The sequence below is a fragment of the Diceros bicornis genome, chromosome 1 (assembly GCF_020826845.1).
Source record: "Diceros bicornis minor isolate mBicDic1 chromosome 1, mDicBic1.mat.cur, whole genome shotgun sequence".
Lineage (NCBI taxonomy): Eukaryota > Metazoa > Chordata > Mammalia > Perissodactyla > Rhinocerotidae > Diceros > Diceros bicornis.
Window position 1 is genome coordinate 68,685,014 of NC_080740.1, and position 15,352 is coordinate 68,700,365.

Here is a 15,352-nt window from a genome sequence, read left to right on the forward strand (position 1 = left end):
CACCTCCACCCCATAACCCTCCCCTTCCTCCCAGCCCCTCAGTTCCTGTATTAGAAAAGCCCCTCCCGCCCCCCCTCCCACCAGCCCACCCGAGGTTAAATAGATAGTGCCACATTCTAAGATTCATGCATCACTGCATTTTGCTGTTGCACATGTTGCAGAGAAAGAGAGAGTTGTGTATGTGTCCCCTCCCTCTCTGCCCCTTTTCTTCCTTAGGCTCTCAGATTCCTGTGCTATTGCCACTCTGCCCTCTCCCAGCCTCCCCCCATCCCAGACCCGTCACTGATTGTGGACATCCTCCCTGCGGACAATCTTGTAGATGATCCAGTAGAACATGTTGAAGATGAGGAAGGCCATGGGGAAGCCGATGCGGGATAGTTTGTCGATCTTCTTGGCCCTCTGGATGAAGAGTTTTCGCATCTCCTCCGGGGACTTCGATGGTGCAGGAGGGGGGTTGGTGGTGGTGGTGTTATTGGCGCCCTTGACCGAGATGCCATCCTTGGCCTGCAGACAGGCTGGGCCCATCCCATAGGCAGAGAAGTTGAAGCGGCCCTCTCCGGCCTCATCCTCCTGGAATAGATTCAACATGGGGCTCTACTTAAAATAAGACAGGGGCTGGGCACCCTCCCTGCAAGGCACTCCCCTGGGGGCCAGGCCATGCCCATCTGGTTCCGCCTGCCTCCCGGACTGCACCATTCCTGGTTTCCGAAGGCTTTTTGGCTGGCTGGGGAGTTATGCCTTATAGAGGGGCGCCACTTGCATGCTGAAACAGATGCAGACCAGGGGATAGAATGTGGCATACAATTTGGAGACCTGTGTTCAAGTCTCAGCTCTGTCACTTGCTGCCTGTATGACCTTAGGCAAGTCCTTTCCTTTTGTGAGTCTCAGGGTTTCTTAATTTCATTTTTTCCTATAGATGGGGGTATGATTCACCCCATTACCTCAAAAGGTTCTTTTGACCATCAGAGGTTATAGATGAGCAGATGCTCCGAATACTGTTTTGTTAGAAATCCAGGGGACAATTTGGAGAGATCCCCTGCTTTGCCTCTGTTGCCTCCTTGCCCTCTTCTCCCACCCCATTCCCGAATTAATGTCTTCTGTGTGTGGGTTGGGGGGAAGGGACAAATGGCCTGGGAGGCAGCAAGAGCTGTGGGCCTCACCTCCGTTTTGCAACCCAGGGAAGCCACAGCTTCTTCCTACCTCCATGTTCCCATATCCCTGGCAGTTGTGACCTCAAACAAAGCTCTGGATTTTTATCAAGTTATCGTTGAAGGTCCTTCATCGTTTGGCTCCAACTCACCTTTATAGATTTTTCCCTTCCCCCACCACAAGCTTTGCACACGTGCCAGTTTTGTTGCACTTTCTCAATCATCCCTTGTACGTTCCCACCTCCCTGCCTTAGGCTCACTGCCAAAATGCCTGCTGCCCTCATCCTTCTCATTTCTGCCTTTCCCAGCTCATGGTGATCCTGCCCTGAGCTGATTCATGGAGATGCTATTGTCTGCTCTCAGCGTGCCCAGCTTTGTTACTTTCCACGTGAGCTCTGGGTGGCACTGAGAGTCTCAGTTGAGCTGTTGATTCAGTGTGTGGCGCTGGGGAAGTCTGATCAGCTCACATTGCCATCTTAGAGAGTGAGAGCTTTTGGAGCAGGAACTCCATCTTCTGCTTGTTCCTCTGCAGGACAGGGCCAACAGAGAACAAGAAACGCACTATAGGAGCCACAGGTGCCTCTCCAGCCTACTCTTGCCATCCTAGGTTGGGCCACCATTTCTGACGACTTCCAACCTAGTCTCCCTACTGCCTGCTGTCTGCCCTCCCCCCCGCCTCCAGCCTATCTGGGTTGTCATAACACAGATCTTATCGGTCATCTTTCGCTTAGAACTTTTTAATAGGCTGCCACAGACTCCATGATAATTAAAATCCTTACATGGTAAACAAGGCCTTAGATGACCTGGACCCTGTCTGCCTCTCCATTCTCGTCTTGGGCCATTCTCTATCTGGCATTCTATGCTCCAGTCATCCTGAAACGTTTTCACCTATTCCAAAGTGCCACGTTCCTTCTCAACTCTGGGCCTCTGTTCAAGTTGTTCTCTGCCTGGAACACACTCCTAACCCCACCTGTGCTGCCAACTCCTTCCTTTCACTGAACCAAGTCTTACTCAGGAGACTTCCCTGAGCCCAAGGATAGGCTGAGTGTCCCCGCTATGTGCTCCATAAGCTCCCTGCACATCTCTCCCTCTTTTTTTTTAAGCTCTTATCGCATCGTATTCCTTGGTTATGTCTGTGTCTCTCCTTAGAATATAAGTTCCATGAAGGCAGAGGCAAAGTCTGTCATGTTCATTGCACCTTCAACACTGAGCATATGAACATAGTTCCTGGGCATAAGCTCAAAGCTCAGTAAGTATTTGTTGAATAAGTAATTTGGTGCTTCCCCTTGCATAACCAGAGCCTAGTGAAAAAACATTTTCAAGCACCCTACCCTGCAGCAAAGGCAGATTTATATTGATAAGCAACAGAGTCAGACCCAGCCCCCTTCCAGGCACAGGTCCAGTAATTTGGCCAGCTTCCCCCAACTCCTCTCCTTGGCCCTGGCACAGACCCTCCATACTCATAGACAAATATTTACTGAGCGCCTATTCGCCAGGCTCTGTGGCGCATCCTCTTTCCCCCACTTCTGCAATGAGGGTGTTGGACCAGATTCAATCATCTGCCAAAGATTTCTCGAGCATTTATCATACGTCTCAAATCGTCCTGGTAGTAGGAATACAACCCCATTTAAATAAATTCTTTAAAAAAAGGAAGCGGGGACTGGTGAAGAAATACAAGTAAATTTTTAACTTTCTATATAACTTTGGGTGAATTATTCTCTGCCTTCCTCATCTGTTAAACATGGGAGTGGGAGGGACAGAGGTGTGGACTAGAGGTCCCATCTGGTTAGATGATTATCTATTCCACATTGTAGCCAGGAGGAAGGCAATTCCCTAGAAGTGATGGGACAAAGTCTTGCTATTCCTATCCTGCCCAGCAGGTGGCAGGAAATGAATGCCCAGCTGCATCTGGAGTGGCTTGGGGATGGGGCGGAAGCAATCTGGTAGTGTTCTCTGGAACCCAGGGAGATTGGTAGCATGCCTGCCATTGGGCTCACAGAGGTTTCCTAATAATCTGACTAATGAGCCTGGCCAGGGAGTTCGAGGGCCAGATGCTTTCTGCCCAACAAATGAGGTAACGTGGGAGGATGGTGGGAGTTGGGGAGCCTAGTGTAGCTCACAGGCTCTGAGAAACGCGGCCATGTAGCTAGTTCCTCTTCACTCACCATCTGGGGCTTAAAATTCCCTCTGCAAACTTCCTGCTAAAGGGAGATTTCTGCAGCCCAAGCTTGTACAACGCCATGCACAAGCCACATCCAGAGGGACTTACTCCAAAGGAAGCTCTTTACAGTGAGCCCAATTCTGTGTCCTTGTAGTTTCTGACATTTGGGCCAAGTCTAGAGCCCTTAGGAACAAGGTCACACTAATTCAAATGCACAGCAGAGCCAGGCAGGAGAAATGTGAGTGATGAGGTGAGCCAGGGCTGAAAAAGTTCTCCAGTTAGAAGGGACTGTGGTAAACTGGAGAATGCATTCTCTACCTAAAGGCAGCTGTCTGGTGCACCAATACCACGTGGGATGTGAACCCAATGGGACCTGATGCTGCGATTTTTGGAATGAAGCTAGAAGTGTGATTTTTAAATGCTGGCACCTTATTCCAGACTTTTAAGACACTACTGGTGAAATTAAGGACATTTGCAGGTCGAATTTGAGCTTCTGGCTACTAGTTTTTGCCCTCTGCTTTGGGATAAATCTCAGTTCTTATTTAAGATCTAATAAATGTAGGACTATTTTTATCTGCTTCAGGGTGGAAACATTGATGAACAGATAAGCAACTGATGGTGTACGGTCAGTGTTTTGAGAAAAGCCATGGGTCCTCAGGCACCTCCCCTGCCTTTGCCATCAGTGCCTCCATGATCCTGGTGACTGGCTCCTCCTCGCTGTCGTCGTTTTGCACAGGAGGAGCGGATGGGATGCTCTCTAGAGCTCTTCCAGCACTAACATGCTGTGACACAGCGAGGAGGGAACTGAGCAAGAGAATCTGATCAAATCCGGCTAGTTGCTTTATTCACACTTTACCTGGCCAGAAAGCTCTTGTTTTCCTCTAGTGTGTAAAACTGGTAGGGATTTGGTGAGCATGGAGGCAGCCTATAGTCCCATATCTGGGGGCTCCATTCACATTTTAGTCTATGCAAATAGAGCCCCCTGGAGTTGTGCAGTGCACAGTCTAGCGGCCTGGTGCTAGTCAAATATTTTAGACATAGTCTTCCCAAATAAATGTCTTTTTGATGACTGTATTAACCTTCTTTTAGCAGAGGGAAATGCTAAAGCAGCTAGCCCATGGGAAAAAAAGGAAAAGTAAAAAATAAATCCCAGAGATAGTTGTGTTTGGTCAGATCCTTGCTTAGGTTATTTTAAGAGTCAGAGGCTAGGTATCCAACGGACAGTAATGGAAGGACAAAAACTAGGGGCCTTTCAAGAAGTTCTGTCTGGCTTGCTGCACCCAAGATACTTTCCTCTTCCAATGCAGGTTTAGAAGGAGGTTATGTCTTAACTCCCATGGACATCTTCTGTCTTGGAATGTCTGCCTTCTGCCTATGGTAAACTGCTAGAAGTTAATTGAAGCAGATTGCTGATGTTTAAGAAACGTACTGATGAAATCTGTGCCTATGTAATCATTTTAATCCCTGGCACTTGTGTGGCAGGAACAAAACTTAAAGCTACTTTGGCATCTGATTTAATCCTCACCACAGTCCTCTATTATGCCTGCTTAGTCCATTTTATAGATGCAGAAACTGGGCCCAGAAAGAGTCTAGCCTGAAGTAACATACCAAACAGTGCTCAAGAGGCAGAATCCTTTGACACAGCACATTGTAGCTGGGCAGACAGCTAGTTTAAGTAGGTCAACCTAAAGCTTGTAGGGCCTTGGTGTGTGGCAGGTGTGTGGTGTGGCTCGACAGATCATAGTGCATGGGGTCTTAGTTGCCCTAATCTGTCACTGGAAAAACTCCTGGGTAGGCTCTCTGCTTGAAAGGCCACCTCCTTGTTCATTAGCTTGTTTATCCTTTTGTCCATTTGTTCAACAAATGCCTATTGCATGTTCACTATATGTCAGGCTTTGTGTTAGGCACCAGGGCTACACCACTGAGCAAAAATAGACATAGTCTCTGCCCTCATATAGCTTATAATTCAGTGGAAGAGATGACCATAAAACAATCACATCACTGAATGTATAATTATAAATCAAGATAAATATTCAGAAGGAAAGAAATCGAGTTTAATTAGAACATGGCCTTTGCTAGCACACACATCATCTTAGTGCAAATTAGAAAAATGGCACCCCCCCCCCCAGGCATATGAATTGGAATCCCTTCCTCTGGCTGATACAGTCCACACTAGGGAAGACTTAGAGAAGAATGCCTCTTTGGCTAGGGGCCCTTGTAGGATACAACCTGCATAGCCATACTTGACAGCCTTGCATAAGAACTTCAATACAGGACCTAGACCTTGACTAGGGTATCAGGGAAAGATACGTCAGTGATACCTGGAAAACGAATGCTTGGTTAATACCAGGCATAGTGCTCTGGAAGAGCGACCCAGGAGGTGAGAACAAGGTATCTGAAGTCCTCTGTGTATGTTTGAGGAACTGGGAAGAAAGTTAGAGAGCAAAGGAGAAAGTGATGTGAAGATGAGGCTGGAGAGAGAAGTGTAGTCTCTGATCTCCAGGAGAAAGGTCTCCTGGGGAAGTAGTTATGGACCAGGGTGTGGAGCCAGTTTGCTCCCACAGGCTGCACACTCCCTAATGGCATTTGCTGGTTGGAACACAGCTTCTGAATTAACAGAGGGTTGGTGACTTTTCTGAGAGGGACTGCCAAATGTTCCTTTATTCAATCCCTCATAAAGTGGGAGAATCCACTCTGGGGGCGGGGGGTCTTGCTTGATACCCCTTTTTGGAGGTAGGAAGCAAAAGCCTGGAACCTGGACATTCTACTCAAAGATCTCATGTTTTGTGGTATAGTTCCCTTCTGGAACCAAGCCTATTGAAATAATGCAGGCTTGCAGAAAACACCGATAAACCTCTCTCAGTCTGCCATGCTTTGGGTTTATAGCTAGTTATTATCTTGGCCCCGTCAGCATTTGCTCCATCAGTTCTGTCTTCAGGTGTAACCTGATAATTTCTATAGTGTTATTGCGGTTGGAAAACTGACTGCCTATAGACCCAATCAGGGCATTGTTTACAGGAGGGGACATTGGGACTTCTAGGGCTTTGATCCCTATTTTGTGCCAGCCTTACCCACTGAGAAGGATGGTCCAGTCAAACAAGTATCACAAGACAAGGCTCCCTGGAACTCTTGCATTTACCACCAGCTGCCCCTCCTTAGGCAGTGACCCAGAGGCCTACCTTGTGATGTCTTCGCTTCCTCCTGAATCGGAGCAGCTCTTTGTGTTGCCGAGACACAAAGTTGACAGCGGCATACTCCAGCAGGGCTGAGAACACGAAGAGTAGGCACACTGCCATCCAAATGTCAATGGCTTTCACATAGGACACCTGGAGTGGGTAGGGGGTGGGGGAAGAGCACAGAGAGGTGAGGGCAGAGGAGAATGAGGTATTGAGCATGGTGGGATGTTTTCTGCTCCTCAGTAACTTCCCCTGTCACCTACTGCTGCCCCCTCCTCAGCTGGGATATTAGGGTGGAGTGTGCAGAGGAAAGCAGAAGAGAAATGCATCAAGAAGACTGGACAGACTATAGGGGGAAAAGAACACGGTACCTAGAAAAGTACTAACAAGAGGACGATGGTGTATCTCGCGTTACCATTGAGTGGAACAGAATGTGTGTTTAGTCTAAGGGCGATAGGAACAGAATGTTCCACCTAGCATTAAAAGCAAATGGAAGATGTCAGCAAAAATGGCAGAGTAAGATCTTCGAAAACTCTCCTCCATAAAAGCAATGAGAAGACCAGCAAAAATGGTCAGCATCAACTTTTTAAGAATTCTGTTAATTAACGAAAGGCTAACAGCAATAAATTTGAGCACTCATTTAAGAAAAGCAGCTGAATTCAGTAAGAATGGCAAGCTTTGTGGTATTTAAAAAGAACAGCCTTATTGAGATATAATTCACACACTACACAATTCACACATTTAAAGTGTACAATTCAGTGCTTTTTTTTTTTTTTTTTTTGCCGAGGAAGACTGGCCCTGAGCTAACATCCGTGCCCATCTTCCTCTACTTTATATGGGACACTGCCACATCATGGCTTGACATGTGGTGGTGCGTCAGTGCGTGCCCGGGATCTGAAACCAGGAACCCCGGGCTGCTGAAGTGCAGTGCGTGCACTTAACCACTTGCGCCACCAGGCAGGACCAATTCAGTGGTTTTTATACATTCACAGATGTGTGCAACCAACGTCCCAGTCAATTTTAGAGTGTTTTCATCACCTTTAAAAGAAAGTGTACCTTTTAGCCATGATCCCCCTATTTCCCCAATTCCCCCACCCCAGTCCTAAGCAACCAGTAATCTACTTTCTGTCTCTATAGATGTCCCTGTTCTAGGCATTTCATATGATGGAATCATACAGTATGTGGCCTTTTTTGACTGCCTTGTTTCACTTAGGATGTTTTCAAGATTCATCTATATTGTAGCATGTATCACTATTTTATTCTTTTTTATGGCCAAATAATATGATACTGTATGGATGTACCACATTTTGTTGATCCATTCGGCAGTTGATGGACATTTGAGTTGTTTCTATCTTTTGGCTACTATGAATAATGCTGCTATGAACATCTCTGCACAAGTTTTTATGTAGACATATGTTTTCATTTTTCTTGGGGCTTTGTGGTGTTTTAACTTGCCCTATTCCCGTCCTCCCATCCCTGGCTCCATGCTAGCCTTGAAAACCAATAGCCTGCAAGCACAGTGAAAACCAGGATCCTGGCAATCACTGGATAGGGCAGAATAGAGTTGGATCTTCTTTAAAGCCCCATTCCCAGAGAATTGTCATTATTTGACCTGCCTTGTGATTCACTGAAAGACCCCACTCACCAGGCTGGCTTTATTTGACCTGACTAGGAGTTGGCCCAGTATGAACAGTCTTTTCCCTGGGGGCATTTCTTGAGCATCATGTAGCAAATGTTGAACATCATGTCAGCCTGAGGCAAACAATAGGTTGATCAAAAAGCTTAAAAGGAAAAGCTAGGAAATGAGATGCTCATGGGGGGCTTTAGAAAGCTCTGACATATTCCTAGAAATCTATCTGCATGCTTAGGCCTCTATGCATGCCCAGGAAAGACCTGAGAAGGCCCTTAGCTCTCAACTCTAGCTAACCTTGATGCACTGAGCAGGCAGGAAGTGAAGACTAAGGCAAAGTTGTAAACTGCCTGGCTGAGTGTTGAAGATGTGTCCTAATACACACACAGAGCTCCTAGGCAAAGGCTGAGAGATTTATAGGTTCCAGGCAGCTAAGGAAATCTCTGTCCAATTTTTAGCTAACCACCAAGCTAACTGAGCAGAGTCTTCAGTGGTTCCACACAAGGAAGAACAGACATTACAGAATTACTTCAGAAAAGTTGCTAAACAAACAAACAACACAGCAACAACAACAACAAATCCTGAGGAGGGAGGAGAATCTTATTTCCAGAGATGCCACATTATGTTATGTAAAACGTGCATTTTTCAACAAAAATTATAAGATATGCAAAGAAATAAGAGAGTATGGCCCTGCAATGGACTGAATGTTTGTGTCTCCCCCCAATTCATATGTTGAAATCCTAATCCCAATGTGATAATATTTGGAGGTGGGGCTACTGGGAAGTCATTATATCTTGAGAGTAGAACCCTCATGAGTGGGATTAGTGCCTTTATAAGAAGAGGGCAGAGAGCTAGCTAGCTCTCTTTCCACCATGTGTGGATACAATAATAAGATGACAGTTTGCAACTGGAAGAGGGTCCTTGTTGGAACCTGACTCTGCTGCCACCCTGAACTTAGACTTCCAGCCTCCAGCACTGTGAAAAATAAATTTCAGTTGATTATAAGCCACACAGTCTATTGTACTTTGTTAAAGCTGCCTGAATTGACTAAGAAAAAAAAGCAGCCAAAAGAAGTTGACCCTGAGGAAGCCCAGATGTTGAACTTAACAGATAAAGACTCTAAATCAGTTGTTTTAAATATATTCAAAGAACTAAAGGAAACCATGTCTAAACAACTAAAGAAAAGTATGAGAACAAAGTCTTACTAAATAGAGCATGAGATAGAAATTATAAAAAAGAACCAACTAGAAATTCTGGAGTTCAAAAGTAAAATAACTGAACTGAATATCACGAGAGAGGATCAATAGCACATTTGAGCAGACAGAAGAAAGAATCAGTGAACCTGAAGAAGAATCAGTGAACTTGAGATTATTCTGTCTGAGGAACAAAATAAAGAAAAATAAACAGAGACTCAGAGACCTGTGGGGAACCATCAAGTGCACTAACATATGTTTAGTGGGTGTCCCTGAAGGAGAGGAGAGAGAGAAAGAGGCAGAAAGAATATCTGAAGAAATAATGGCCAAAATTTTCCCAAATTTGATGAAAAACACTAATGTACACATCTAAGAGGCTCAATGAATTCCAAGCAAGATAAACTTAAAGGGATCCACACCTAGATACACCATAAACAAACTGGCAGAAGCCAAAGACAAAGAGAGAAAAAGTAGCAGGAGAGAAGCAATTCGTCATGTACAAGGGATCCTCAATAAGATGAACAGCTGATTTCTCATTAAAAACCATAGGCAGTGGGATGAAATTAAAGATGACCCAAATAAATGGGAAGACATCCTGTATTCACGGATTGAAAGACTTAATATTGTTAAGATGGCAGTACTCCCCAAATTCATCTATAGACTCAATGCATTTTTAATCAAAATTCCTTTTTTTGTTGTTGTTACAGAAATTGATGAGCTGATCTTAAAATTCATATTCATGTTCATATGGAAATGCATGGGACCCAGAATTCCCAAATCTTTAAAAAGAACAAAGTTGGAGGACTCACACTTCCCAATTTCAAAACTTACTACAAAGCTATGGTAATCAACAGTGTGGTATTGGCATAAGGATAAACATATAGATCAATGGACTAGAATTGAGAGTCCAGAAATAAACCTATACATCTATGGCCAATTGAGTTTTGACAAGGATGTAAATTCAGTGGAGGGAAAGAATAGTTTTCTCATCAAGTGGTGGTGGGACAACTGGATATCCACAAACAAAAGAATGATATCCCTCCCTCCTACCATGTGCAAAAATAAATCAAAAACATAACTTTAGAGCTAAACTATAAAACTCTTAGAAAAAAACGTAGGAGAAATCTTCATGACCTTGGATCAGGCATTAGTTTCTTAAATATCATACCAAATCACAAGTAACAAAAGAAAAAATAGATAAATTTGACTTCATCAAAATTAAAAACTTTTGTGTATAAAGGACACTATCAATCTGGTGAAGAGACAGCCCATAGAATGGGAGAAAATGTTTGCAAATCATATGTCTGATAAAAGTTTAAAATCCGTAATACACAAAGAACTATTATAACTCAACAATGAAAAGACAAATACCCCAATTAAAAAGTGGGCAAAAGATTTGAATAGACATTTCTCCAGAGAAGACATAGAAATGGCCAATAAGAACAACAAAAGAATGCTCAACATCATTAGTCGCTAGGAAAATGTAAATCAAAACCGCAGTGAGATACCACTTCACACCCACTAAGATATCTGTAATTGAAAAGAAGGTGATAACAAGTGTTGGTGAGGATGTGGAGAAATTGGAACCCTGATGGGATTATAAAATGGTGTAGTCACTTTGGAAAATAGTTTGTCAGTTCCTCAAAAAGTTAAACGTGTAGTACATATGACTCAGCAATTTCACTCCTAGGTATGTGTCTTTGAGAGTGGAAAACATATGTCCACACAAAAACTTGTACACAGATGTTTATAGCAGCATTATTTGTAATAGCCAAAAAGTGGAAATAACCCAAATGTCCATCAACTGATTAATAGATAAACAAAATGTGATATATCCATACAATGGAATATTATTCAGCCACAAAACGGAATGAAGTACTGATACATTCTACAACATGGAAGAACCTTGAAAACATTATGCTAAATGAAAGAAGCTAGTCAAAAGTACACATATTGTATGATTTCATTTATATGAGGTGTCCAGAATAGGAAAATGCATAGAGTAGAAAGTAGATTAGTGGTTTCCAAAGGGTGGTGAGAGTGGGGAACGAGGAGTGATTGTTAATGAGTATGGGGTTTCTTTTTGGGGTGATGAAAAGGTTCTGGAATGAGATAGTGGTGAGAGGGTACAACGTTGTGAATATATTGAATGCCACTGAATTTTATGCTTTAAAAAAAGTGGATGGGGAAGAATGTGAGGTTGAGTGTTAATAGCAAACAGAGCCAAGTCTAATGTTAACAATGAGTGGAGCAGAGTGTTGGGTCTAGTGTAACTTATAAGTGAGGGGAATGTGGCATCAGCTATTAGTAGAGAGTGGAGCAGAATGTTGTCTAATGTAAGAAAAAGGAAGCAGAGCATTCTGTCTGCTGTTACAACTGAAAAGAGCAGAATGTGTTGTCAGGTGTTAATAGTAAACAGAGAAACTGGTTTCAAGCATTTATAGTGAATGTAGCAGAATCAAAGCCTAGTGTTAGTGCAAAGGGCAGATTGCTGCGTTTCGTTGTAAGGATGACTAGAGGAGAGAGTGATGTCTAGTGTTGATGGCAATGAAGTAGGATGACATGTTTCACATTAAAAGTTAATGGAACAATGCCATGAAAAACTAAAAACAGTGGGGAAAATATTCTATATTAAAAGAGCAATCATATGCAATACGAATCTTTTTTGGGTCCTTGATTGGATCCCTCACTATGTTCATTGATGACATTCTTTTTTGGACAATCGGGACAATTTAAATAAGGGTTCTATATTAGATGATATTGTGGAATTATTTCTGATTCAATAATAATTATTGATATATAATATATATCGATATAATTGATATACAATATAATAATTACTATTGAATTAATGTTAATTTTTTAGATGTGATAATATCATTGTGGTCCTTATTTTTTATTTAGAGATGAATTGTCATGATGTCTGTAACCTTCAAATGGTTCAGCAAAAATTGCATCTAACTACCTTCCTACCTACCTATCTATATATATAGAGAGAGACAAGGTAAATATGGCAAAATGGTAACAATTGGAATCCAGGTGAAAGGCTTTAGGGTGTTCATTGTAGATTCTTTCAAGTTTTCTGTATCAAAACAGAATGTTAAGTCCAGCATTAATTGGAAATGGTGCAGAATGTTGCATTTAACATAAGGCTGAAGGGAGCAGAGTATGGTGTCTGGCATTAATAGTAGAGCGGAATGTTGTGTCTAGTGTTGGGTAAATAAAGCAGAATGTGGCTCCAACAACAGTTGTGAATGTAGTAGGCTGCAGTACCTAGCATTACGGGAGAGTCAAGCAGAACGAGGCATCAAGCATTTGTAGTCAAGGGACCAGAATGTTGCACCTCAAGTCTGGGTGAATGGAGGAGTATGTGGTGTCTGGAGTTAATAGTTAATGAAGCAGAACATCATGTCTAGTGTAAAAAGTGAATTAAGCAGAATGAGAGGTCTAGTGTTAACAGTGAAAGGAACAGAATGTTGCGTTTATTTTAAGGGTGACTGGAGGAGAAGTAGTGTCTGGTGTCGGTAATGAATGAAGTGGAATGCTGTGTCTGGTGTTGGAAGAATGGAACAGAATGTTGTCTCTAGCATAGAGAGAATGGAGCAGAGTGTGTACCTGGCATTAATAGTGAATGGAATGAAATGCTGTGTCTGGTGTTAACGGTGAATGGAGTGGAATATGGTTCAAGAGCTAAGAGTGAAGGTACAAGAATGTGGTGTGTAACATCAGAATTGTAAGAATTGGATTGACGAATGTGCAGAAAAGTGTTAACATAGCAGGCATGAGGCTACCATCTTACAAAGGACCTGTTTGCAAGGCTGGCCTTGGGTTGACATCTGGGAACTTGGGTTTTGGGAGTGTTCCCACCTTCCCTAACCAATCAGGGTGCCTCACTGTGTCTAGACCGTGCAGACAGTACGGTTTATGCTGAACACCTGCTCTCCTTCTGGGAGTCTGGAATTTTGGTATCTACCAGGCATGACCTATTGGTTTCATGACCAGCACCCAAAAACAACATTGTGTATTGAGTCTTAAATGAATCTCAAAACAATTTGTTTTTCTCTGTCTCTCTGGGCAGAAACATCACACACTTGTGGCTGCCTTTTTGTTGCTGTGGTGAGTGTGCTCTGTGTGGTCCCTCGTGGGATGAAGAGAGCAAGAAAGCTAGTAAATGGATTCCTCCAGACTCTGTGTCTTTTCCCCTTGTAGTCTAGCTGTGTATCCTTAATACATCACTGTAAGAAATCTTAGCTATGAGTACAACGATACGCTGTGAGTAACATAAAATCTCTGAATGTGGGGGTAGTCTTGGAGACCCCCAACACAAAGTATCTACTATTAATGGTGAGAGGAGCAGAATGTTGTACTTAACACTCCAAGTGAATGGAGGAGGAGGTGGTGTTGAGTGTTGATAGTAAATGAAGAAGAATGTGTGTCTAACATTGCAGCAAAATGTGGTGTCTGGCAACTGTATAGAACATAATGTTAAGTCTGGCAGAAAGGTTTGGTGGATCAGAATGGTGGATCCTGCCAAGTGTAGTAAAGAAATAGTGACTAATTCCTTGTGCTCCTATTATGTGAGGCAGGGTAGGGAGATGAGTGTCTGCCTTATCTGTCCAGGTGTTCTGTGCTCTTGGGCAGTAGGGCTTACCTTGGGCAGGGATGCTCGGGAGCCAGAGCTCTGGGTGGTCATGGTGAGCACGGTGGTGATGCCCAGGGCCACACGGGCTGGAGCAGCATCCATATTGATCCAGAAGGAAATCCATGAGAGGATGACAATGAGCAGGCTGGGAATGTACATCTGGATCAGGTAGTAGCCCATCTGTCGCTCCAGGTGGAAGCGGGCCTCGATGCAGGTGAATTTACCTGCAAGAGATTATAGTGAGAAGGCAAAGTAGCCTAGTGGATAGGAACAAGGCTTAGAGTTCAGAGCAACCTCGGCTGGTGTAAGGCTGGTTCAGCCTTACACTAGCCGTGTCCTTAGGGAAGTGTTTGATCTCTCTGTGTTCAGTTTTCTCATCTATGGTAAACTGGGGATAATGATGATGATGATGATAATAATACCTACTTCATATGGTTGCTGTGATGATAACATGAGATGATGCCTATATAGAACTTAGCACAGTCCTCATACATCATTAATGCTCAGGAATGTCAGTTGCCATCATCCTCATCATCACTATTTTATTGCTAAGAGTGGGCCTAAGTGGACCATTCTTTATCCTTCTGCCAGTTATCTTCCCAAAGTATGAGTTGATCCTGTTACTTCCTCTTGTAAAACCTTTCTTTCCTTCCTTCTCTCCTCACACAGGAAAGTCCCCGTTACCTACAGGGAAGAGTTCACGCTCTTGAGTCTGCCCTTCACCACTGAGCTCTAGCCTGTTCTTCCATCTCATCTCTCTTCTTTCTTCACCCTAATCATGATCCCCTCCGCTCCATCCCTTGCCTGGAGCATGTTTTGTGCTTCTGCACTTTTGAACTTTTGATTCAGCTAATCCCTCTGCCTGGAATGCCCTGTTCCTCCCCACAACCAGCCAAAGAAACCCTCCTCTCCTCCCTGCCAGTTTAAATGTGGAGTCTCCTCCAGGCACAAGGCCTCTTTTTTTCCTGTCTTCCTTCAGTTCTGTTCACACAATCATCAGAGCCTTTAAGGCATCATACAATGAGTGTGTAGGCAAGTCAGTCTCTCTCTCTTTCTCTCTGTCCTCTGCACTAGGCTCTGGGCAGCTTGTCCCCTCCCTATCTGTGTATCCCTTGAACTGGGACAGGGCCAGTCCCCTGGTGGGATCTCAGCTGCAGTCCATGGAAGCACAGTAGCTAGGGGATTTCCTAGAGCTGCCTGGACTGTACGCTCCATGTGGACAGGGCCTTGCCAGTCTTTTCTCCTTGTATCCACGGGGCCTAGTACATAACTCAGCTCTCACGTAATTGTGAATGGTGTAGCGCAAATGAGATAATAGATGAGAAAATGCTGTGTAAACACTAAAGTTCTGTGGTATGGGAGAGTCAGCTGTGATTATTTGATTCATGGGGAGTCGTTGCTC

General features: G+C 43.8%; 1 protein-coding gene across 2 annotated transcripts in view; it reads right to left on the minus strand.

Annotated features, from left to right (window-relative positions):
- Positions 1–279: 279 nt before the first annotated feature.
- GLRA1 (glycine receptor alpha 1) overlaps positions 280–15,352 on the minus strand; it is a 73,692-nt gene continuing 58,619 nt past the window's right edge. The window contains exons 7-9 of one of the 2 annotated variants that reach the window (XM_058544741.1): positions 13,960–14,174; positions 6,489–6,635; positions 280–570 (exon numbers count right to left, since the gene is read on the minus strand). In XM_058544741.1, the coding sequence (XP_058400724.1) occupies positions 280–570; positions 6,489–6,635; positions 13,960–14,174 (653 nt within the window). Of the gene's footprint in view, positions 595–6,488; positions 6,636–13,959; positions 14,175–15,352 lie in introns of both variants that reach the window. The other variant, XM_058544692.1, reaches the window with a different exon arrangement.